The sequence below is a fragment of the Halichoeres trimaculatus genome, unplaced genomic scaffold, assembly GCF_033239565.1.
Source record: "Halichoeres trimaculatus isolate MK-OKI-2021-1 unplaced genomic scaffold, fHalTri1.1 fHalTri1_scaffold_22, whole genome shotgun sequence".
Classification (NCBI taxonomy): domain Eukaryota; kingdom Metazoa; phylum Chordata; class Actinopteri; order Labriformes; family Labridae; genus Halichoeres; species Halichoeres trimaculatus.
Genome location: NW_027437200.1, coordinates 24,938,367 through 24,947,821, shown reverse-complemented (window position 1 = coordinate 24,947,821; position 9,455 = coordinate 24,938,367). Strand labels below are relative to the sequence as shown.

Here is a 9,455-nt window from a genome sequence, read left to right as displayed (position 1 = left end):
GCCGTGTCTCCGTCATGTGACTCAGATGTTTTTGTTTTTTTCCACTTCCGCCTCCTGTGTTTCTCGCAGAGTCATGTGTAACTAAAACCGTCAGCTTCAGGATTAAAATCTGCTCCGGGACCCTACCAGAGGTTTCTCCAGCCGCAGCAGACACTTCTCCTGGGGGCAGTTTCAGGAGAGGAGCCGGTGGGAGCGATGGCGGACGGGGAACGGTCGCCGCTGCTGTCGGAGCAGCACGACGGGACCAACGGCTTCTCTCCGGGGGGCAGCTCACACGGATATCTGTCCAAACCTCAGAGTATGTCAACACACAGCTACATGTCCGCATTCATGTGCTTTAAATGTGTAGTTTATCGCCTGATGAGGCCGGCTCATGGCCTTAGAAACGTTAACTAGCGTTAGCTTCAGTGTGCTGGCTAACCAGCTAGCATTTAGCCGACGCTGCTGCAAACAGAGAAAGATTAAACGGGATAAATGTATTTAAGACACTTTAAGTTATGAAATGTTTGTATTTATCCGAGCAAAATGTGGTTTCTGTAATGTGAGTAAAGCTAAATATCACCAAAATGACTCAAAGGATGCGATGGGCTGGTTGTTATTGCTAAAGGTCAAAGTTCACCAGGTGCTCTATTTTCCACTGGACAGGTTAAAATCTGCTCAGTTTGTTTTGATCTTAGCTGTGATATTAATTTTGAGCACTGATCACTGTATTTCCTTTTACCCGTCTGCCTATTTCTGCTTTATGTTCAGACTTTTAACTCTTTTACCATCTTTTAATGTCTTTTTTCTCTATCTTATTTTGTTTTACTGTTTGTTTTTCTTTACCTTCTTTTACTTCTTTTCCTTAATTAATTAATACTATTATGTGCTATTAATTATGATTTTAACTTTTGAATGGTTCACCTTTTTAAAGTCTTTTATAGATCATTTTTAGACCTTTTTAATTGCCTTAACTCTTGCTCATGTATATTACTGTATTTTATCATAGCCACTTATTTTTTATTATTTTTTTTATTATTTTGTTATTTTATCATCATTGTTCATTTTATCTTTTTATATTTTCTGACCTGATTTCTGCTTTCATCCCTTTTTTTATTGTGTTTCCTATTCTTGCTGATTTGATGTTTTATGTCTGGTCCTCATGGTCTCTTTTTAGGCTGCATGGTTCTTGTATTGTCTGGGTTCCTATAAAGTACTATAAATTATGGAAAGGACCTTTTCACCTCATATCTTACATTGTCTCTCTCTGTTAGTCTTGATTTAAGCTGCTTTTTGTTTTTACTTTATTGTGCTCACTGTTTGTTTGTGTTTTATCATTTTGTGCTGAATCCTTGTCAAAGCACTTTGTAAACTATGTTTTTAAAAGTGCTATACATATGATAAAATTATTAAATTATTATTATTATTATAAAAACTTGTTAAATTGAGTCTCCTGTCTGTAAACTCAGGCCTGCTGCAGTGTTTGTAAGTGGATAAACAATCATGTAAACCCATTAAACGGTCACACAGTTTCTGATTATCAGTGTGACTAACTGTGGCTTGTTTGAAGAGGATGTTAATGTCGCTCAGGGAGTCAGCAGTAATGAGTCACACTGGGTCATCACAGGGAGGAACAACCAGTTTCACTCTCTGTGAAGCTACACTAAAACTCGCTGAGTGTCTTTGTGTGTTTTGATAGAACTGGGAAACTTAGTGTTGGACTTGTTGGATGAGAAAATATTGTGACATTGACGTGGATCTTTAAAGAAGCTGTGTTTTGAAGGAGTTAGCGTTGATATTGACACTAAACTCGCCTCCTGTTGACATTAAACTTTCCTCCCATTCAGGTTTGGCACCGTTCCCCAGTGCGGCTGTACCCGGTGAACCTCCGCCTCCTTACTCGCCACAGGGCAGCCCGGACAGCAGCAGCGCTCCAGTCATCAGCTGCCGGGTGTGTCAGAGCGCCATCTCTGTGGAGGGCAAAACACACCAACATGTGGTGAAGTGCAGCATCTGCAACGAAGCCACGGTGAGTTAAACAGGGCAAGAGATCAGAAACACGTCTGAGGAACCCTCCATGGGTCTCACCCTGCTCTACTTCTGCAGATTTATCTTTCTTTTTCAGTTTGGGACAGTGTGTGTGCCGTCAGCCTGTATTACATTTTAATACATGTCTCCTGAAAAGATTTTTTCTGCTTTGGCTTCACTCTTTCACTTTGTCTCATTGAATAAACCATGAAACCATCACGTGCAAAGAAAAGAAATTGGAGACGTGTCATATTTCATCGTCCAGACATCAGACAGATTCTCTTTCAGGAAGTGTTTCTGCTGAGTGAAATGATATTTAAGCTTTTCTAACATCTTTAAACAAACTATGACAGTGAAACTGCAAAGCGTTATGTCCTCATTTACTTTTCCCTCCTTGTTTTGCCTCCTCAGCCGATAAAGAACGCTCCTGTTGGGAAGAAGTACGTCCGCTGTCCGTGCAACTGTCTGCTGATCTGCAAAGTCACGTCGCAGAGGATCGCCTGTCCGAGGCCGTACTGGTGAGACAGACACACAGAGCGGGATTATTTTTTATTTTTGGCTGGTAATCACACCATCTGTGCAGGAGGAGTCCTTCAGCTGAACACACTCACTGATCAGAAAGAGCTGATTTTAACTCTGTCTGTACAGACGACCAAAGGGTTTCACATCTGAACTCTTCAAACACAGCATCATCATCATCATCATCACAGGAGTAGAGACTCCTCTGTCCCGGGTCAGTTTCAGACTCTGGTTTCAGCGACAGATGGACTCCTGTGTTCACACACACAGATCTCCATCAGCAAAGATGATCCTGATCACTGTGTGTGTGAGTGTGTCATAGCGTGGTCCGTTAAAGTTTAGTAGTTAAAGCTGAGGAGAGCAGCCAGAGTTTACCACACAATGAGCCCAAAAACACAAAAACAAACTGAGCTTTAAGAGCTTAAATGTCTGTGAAGAGGCTGCACTGGTACAAGAAAATTTCCTGATTTGAATTCTGCCTTAAGTCTAATTTTAAAGGTAAAAGGCAGAAATAGGATTTTTTTTCTTGATAATCTTACTTCATTTGAACAATTTTTTCCCCCTTTTATCAGACTTTAAGTTTTAATTCCAGAAAACTGAATTTATTGATCTTATATTTAGAGCAGTTTTCTTGTAAATCTGACTTTATCACCAATTCTGTGATGTAGAAATTTAATGTGTGATGTCTTATTTTTTTTAAAATTATTTTTAATAAATTAGCAAAAATTAGGGTGTTTTTTTAATTTGCAAAAATTACAAAATTTGGAATGTGAAAAATTTGCAAAAAATTCAAAAACGTCTGATGTTTACAAATGTGTGTAAAAATTACAAAAGAAATGAAATATAAAAAAATGTTAAATTTTTTCAAATACTTTGAAATAAAAGAAAATTGCAAATCAAATTTGAAATAAAATAGATTTGCAAAATTTTTTTTTTTTTCAAGAATTCTCAAATTTGATCATTTATTTTGATATCACCTAACTAATCATTTTTTGTTGTTTGCTAATGTCTTTCCACTTATCAATCATGTATATTAATCCAGCACGTTGTCAGTTAAATGAATCCATCCCCACAGAATTAAAATCAGTATTTTCTTCCAGGATTGTTTTTTTTTTTGTTAATTAAAAAAAATTCAGAAATGTTTTGGATTTCAAAAATTTGCAAACAATGTAAAAAAAAATAAAGGCCCTTTGAAAAAAAATGCAAAAAAACCCCAAAATTCGAATTGAAAATATTTGAATTTCATTCTCAATTTCAAAAATTTGCAAAACTTCCAAAAAAATTAAACATCAAAAATGTAAATAAATCAAAAAATAATTTGGAGTTATAAAAAAAGGCAAAAATGAAAAAAATAAAATAAAATAAAAAATCATATTTTAAAGCTACAAGGAGCCACTGCAGAGGAGTCAAAGAGCCACAGGTTGAAAACCCTTGGTCTTGGATATAACATCGAGTCTCTGGAAAAATCCAGAATTCTGACATTGATCACAGAAAAGACTGACTGTAAAACCTGAATTAAAGAAACAGATTCAGAATCCTAAGTTTATTTTTTAGAATCTGACTTCCAGAGCTTGACCTCCAAGAATAAATCGTTTTCACTCCCGCTCCTCTTCCTCACAAGCAGAGAATGAAGTTTTAACAAAGAAGCTCAAACTCCCACAAACGTCCGCTGTGAAACTTTAAAACTCTGGTCCTGAACTCGTGAGTAAAAGCTGCGTCTGACCTCTGTCTCACTTCTCCCATTTGGTGAGCCGTGGATGTGGAAGTGGTCACTTTGTCCTTTCACGAACTCAGTCTGTGTGACAGCACTTTAAAACTAACACTGTGGTTTCCTACGGCCAGTAAACGCGTCATCAACCTGGGACCAGTTCACATTGGCAGGGAGAGTCCAGAACCGCCGCATCAGCCCGTGGGTGTCCGGATCATCTGTGGGCACTGCTCCAACACATTCCTGGTGAGAGGCGTGCACACACACACACACACACACACACACACACACACACACACACACACACACACACACACAGAGTCATTAACGTTTCACCTCTCTCTTTCAGTGGACGGAGTTTTCAGACCGGACCCTGGCTCGATGTCCACACTGCAGAAAAGTGTGAGCACCTTTGTTTCTGCTTGTCCTCCTCACAGACTCTCACCATCACTTCTCCTTCACTCACGCTCTCTGCCTTTGGTTTCCAGCTCCTCCATTGGTCGGCGCTATCCCAGGAGGAGGAGCCTGCTGTGCTTTGTGCTGTTCGTCGTCTTCGCCGCCTCCACCGCGGGACTCATGGTGAGTTTGGGAAAACACCTGAGCACAAAGCGAGCTGGAGAAGCAGCCAGCAGCCTTTCTCACGTCTGCGTCTCTCTGCTGGCCTCAGGTCGGGACGTGGGGGCCCGCCCAGGAGTCCAAAGGGATCTACGTCTCCTGGGTGCTGCTGATCCTGCTCCTCCTCTTCACGCTGGCCAGAGCCGTCTACTGGAGGTGTCTGAAAATCAGCGACCCCATTTCCAACATCACGTAGATGCAGAGGCAGGGAGGGAGAGAGTGTGGAGGTAGGAAGGAAGGAAGGAAGGAAGGAAGGAAGTAGTAGTAACAGTTAACGAGTGAATGCAGAGACGGATGATAGGGAGAAAGACGGACTGATGGAAGCTGTAACTCATTTATTCAAGTTCCACCTGGTAGTTGAAGCAGATGCTGTTTTCAGAGCTAACACCATCTCACAACTTTAACATGAACACAGCCTGGCTGTGTGTCCTCAGAGCTCTCCTGTCAGAGTCCTTTGGTTTGAGTTTAAAGATGACTGGATGATCAGGACAGAAGCATCATGGATGGGTCCAGTTCTCATTTGTTCCAAACCCAGAGATCAATAATGTTTGAGCTTATCTGTAGTCCTGTAACACACCGCCGCTGCTAGTGAACTCATATCTTCCCAAACTAATGAGCACAATCGTTTGGACAGCACCAAGAAATCAGTCACTCAGTCGATCAGTCGATCAGTCGATCGGTCACTCAGTCGATTAGTCACTCAGTCGATCGGTCGCTCAGTCGATTAGTCACTCAGTCATGAGATGATGATGATGATGGCTGAGTGAGCAAAGAGGCCCAGTGATTGGCTGCTTTTGGCTCCTCCTCCAACAGTCAGACAGCCGTCCCCCCAGAACCAGAGGGGCCACCAGCTTCCCAGAAAAACTGGTCATCAGTTTCAGTTCGCTGGTAAGGAAATGCATTGTTCTAATCCACGTCAGCGACTAAACTTCATGTGTTTAATGTCCGTGGGAAAAAGGAGCGTTTCATGAAGTTGGTCAGAGTTCACCATGATGGGTTCAAACGGCACTAAAAGAAAACGAAACTTTGGTTTTGGTGAGAAACTGAAATGGATCCAGATCTTAGAGATTTCTTTCTTGGTAAATAAAAAAGGATTCTTTTACTTTATGACTTGTTGAACTCCCTAGCTCCAAGCTTCTTCCCACATTTCACCCAAAGTTTTTTATTTGAGATATTAGAATTGAACAGGAAAGAAATGAGTAAAGGTGTCGATGTTAATATCTGTGACGTAGAAACACATAAAAAGAAAATTATGAAGGGTGTTTGTTTCATTACAGTGTCACATCAAGTTTGTTTACTGAAGAAACATTTGGAGGCACCCAGGTGTTAAACTACAGGCCAGAATACTGAATATAAAGATGAATGATTAATGGGATATAATCATATCAGTAAATGTCATATCAGGAAAAAAACGCTGCGTCGACTGAGACCAGGCATGTTTTTTTCCACTCAGTCTTTCAGCAACAAAAGCAGGTTCTGTTTTAAATTTATCGTCTGTTTTTTGGCATAAAACTGAAAAGTATTGACCGTGTGCGGATACGGACTGGAACGGATGAGGAGGATCAATCAGGTAATCAGTCTCATTAAACATTAATGATCCCTTTTCCTGAAAAACCAGAAACAAGACGAGCTTTTTTATCTGTTTGTTAGCGAGGGTCAGACCACTCAGTCACTTCCTCCGTCTCTGTCTTCATCCACCATCCTTCCTTTACCATCCCTTTCAAAATAAGAGCTCAAACAGATGATGCAGAGCTCCAAAGGGGTTTAACAGAACTTCATGAGGCGGCTGAAGTCAGAAACGTTCAGAGGTGATTCACATTGATAGAAAAAGTTAAACAGTACTCCTTTTTGACCAGCAGAGGGCGCTGCCTGCCTTTCTTTGTATATCCTCCATATTTAAATGTTAAATAGAGCTGCAGCTGTTTTCCTTTGCTCTTCAAACTTTGCAACCTAGACCTTCCATCCTTTCAGAATAAAAGCACCTTAAACTACAGAGAGCTGAGGCATTAAAATACTGAATCAAAGTATCACAGTAACATTTCATAGAGCACATCTTCTGTAAAGCTTGAACACACACAGAGTTATTATGACTCTTCAGGATGAAGAGTGTGTGGGGTGTGTGTTTTGTTACACCCCGGGGTTTCCCTCTTCCACGAGATGTTTCTGACATTTTATGTTTCAAACATATTTGGACGGGCCTGAAAATGTTGCTGGACTGTCCTGAAAGAACCACTCAGTAATCACATGAAGTCAAATTTAACACATCTCACCAGTTATATTTAGTTTATGTTCTGAAATATCTTCAAGCGTGATGTTTAGAGACATTTTTCTTCAAAAGAAAATCAACAAAAACATCAAATTTGATTTATTACAATCACTCACAGTATCTTTAGATTTAAAAGCACATTTTTTCAGTGATTCTTCAAACAAAAAGCTCCTTTTTATGGTCTGAGGCAGGTGTCTGTGTCGTATAATGTTCCTTTAAACGTGGTGTATACCTGAGGAAACATTCATCAACAGACGGCGTCAGTTTGAGGAAGTAGCTTCATTTCATGTATTTATGTCATTCAGTCTGATAGCATGTTAGCGTTGTTAGCGACTTACAGAGGCACTGTTTTTGGGGCATTTCACTTCCTTTACTCCACTTTTTTTCCTTTCAGAATGATTTGGTCAGATTTAAAGAGGAACTCTTCTTAAAGTTGTGAATAAAGGAAGTTTAAAGATGAAGCTGGAGTCAGTGATGTGCAGAGAAGGGTTCATACCAACCAGAGTGAACTTCCTCCAGACTCTGAGTGTCTCTGTTAGAGTGTAAATACCTTCATGAATGGTGGTGATTTTACAGATTCGTTCCTCCCCCTGGTGGCTGATTAATGTACCCGCTGACTGTGAAACATGTTGCACTACACTGTACTGATGAACTACCGTCAGCTATTGTCAATATTATCATGGTGGATGATTTTTTTCTTTTGTATATGGTGAAATAAATAATACTTTTAACAACGTGTCTCACCTCTAACCTGTCTGTTTATGCTCTGGAAGGAAAACAGTTTTACAACACCTGGGACAGGTATGATAGACGGTAAGAGCTGCTGATAACACGGTCAGCGCTAACAGACCAACAACAAATGGCTAAAATCCATCGTTTGAGGCGTCTACTACATGTTTCTGTTCCTGTGTTCAATAAAATGAGCCAAGTTTGACAATCTTTTAGCCCGTTGGTAAAAAAGTTACGACTCCTTCAGCCTCATGTTTTACCGGTTATTTAACTGCGGTTAATGTTGCTGCTCTTACAGCCTATACTTCATGGGAAGTTGAGGCGGCGCAGCCTGTTAGTGCATTAGAGCGCTGCTTTTTGGCTGATACCACTGAGAGCCATTGTTGTCTGATGCACGAAAATCTTTACCAAATATTAGAGGATCACATCTGCTTTAAACATACACAGTTAGGGTAAGGTTTAATTAGAGTAAGGGTTAGTTAGAGTTAGGGTTAGTAAAGGTAAGGGTTAATTGGAGTAAGGGTTAGTTAGGGTTAGGGTTAGTTGGAGTTAACGTTAGTTAGAGAAAGGGTTAGTTAAAGTTAGGGTTAGTTAGGATAAGAGTTTTTAGAGTTTGAGTGAGGGTTAGTTAGGGTAAGGGGGTTAGTTAGAGTTAGGGTTAGGGTTTGTAAGTGTAAGGGTAAGTAAGGGTAAGACTTAGTTAGGGTAAGGGTTAGAGTTAGGGCTATTTAGGGAAAGGGTTAGTTGGAGTTAGGGTTAGTTAGGGTAAGGGTTAGTGAGAAGTAAGATTAGTTAGAGTTAGGGTTAGTTTAAGTTAGGGAAAGGGTGGATTAGGGTAAGGGTTAGTGAGAAGTAAGACTAGTTAGAGATAGGGTTAGTTTAAGTTAGGGTAAGGGTTAGTTAGAGATAAGGTTAGTTAGGGTAAGGGTTAGTTGGAGTTAGTTAGGGTAAGGGTGGGTTAGGGTAAGGGTTATTTAGAGTTAGCGTTAGTTAGCGTAAGGGTCAGTTAGGGTGAGGGTTAGTTAGAGTTAGCGTTAGTTAGGGTAAGGGTTAGTTAGAGTTAGGGTTAGTTAGCGTAAGGGTCAGTTAGGGTGAGGGTTAGTTAGAGTTAGCGTTAGTTAGGGTAAGGGTTAGTTAGAGTTAGGGTTAGTTAGAGTTAGGGTTAGTTAGGGTCAGTTAGAGTTAGGGTTAGTTCAAGTTAGGGTAAGGGTTAGTTGCAGTTAGGGTTAGTAAGAGTTAGGGTCAGTTAGGGTACAGGTTAGGTTTATTGCCTCATTCTTGGGCTGTAAGGAGAGGATTTTTCCACCTGGCGTCTTCTAGTGACAGAAACTTCTTACTGCAGCTTCAAATGTGGAGTGTGTTCAGTTTGGAGCTCACACTGGAGCAGTTAAAAGGAGTAAAGCCTGGCCTTTAGGTCCCTCTTCATATGTTGACAGTGTCCAGTGTCTCATTGATTGAGCTCTAGAAGCTCTACAGTCATTAACTCAGAGTAAAGGGTAACTATGGATACACTTGGTGCTGTTTTTATGGTGATTGTACTTTAACCTGTCCGGTAAAAGCTGATCGTTGCCCTTGTGCCTAATGTCTGATACACTCACCAGCCACTTCCAT

At 40.5% G+C, this 9,455-nt stretch overlaps 1 protein-coding gene across 1 annotated transcript; it reads left to right on the top strand.

Annotated features, from left to right (window-relative positions):
- On the top strand, nucleotides 1-7,851 carry LOC141784349 (type I phosphatidylinositol 4,5-bisphosphate 4-phosphatase-B-like). Its single transcript, XM_074662167.1, has 7 exons — nucleotides 1-298; nucleotides 1,827-2,008; nucleotides 2,419-2,525; nucleotides 4,369-4,480; nucleotides 4,584-4,636; nucleotides 4,723-4,813; nucleotides 4,902-7,851. Exons 1-7 carry the CDS (start codon nucleotides 196-198, stop codon nucleotides 5,043-5,045), a joined length of 792 nt encoding a protein of 263 aa, XP_074518268.1. The 5' UTR covers nucleotides 1-195; the 3' UTR covers nucleotides 5,046-7,851.
- The last annotated feature ends 1,604 nt before the right edge of the window (nucleotides 7,852-9,455 follow it).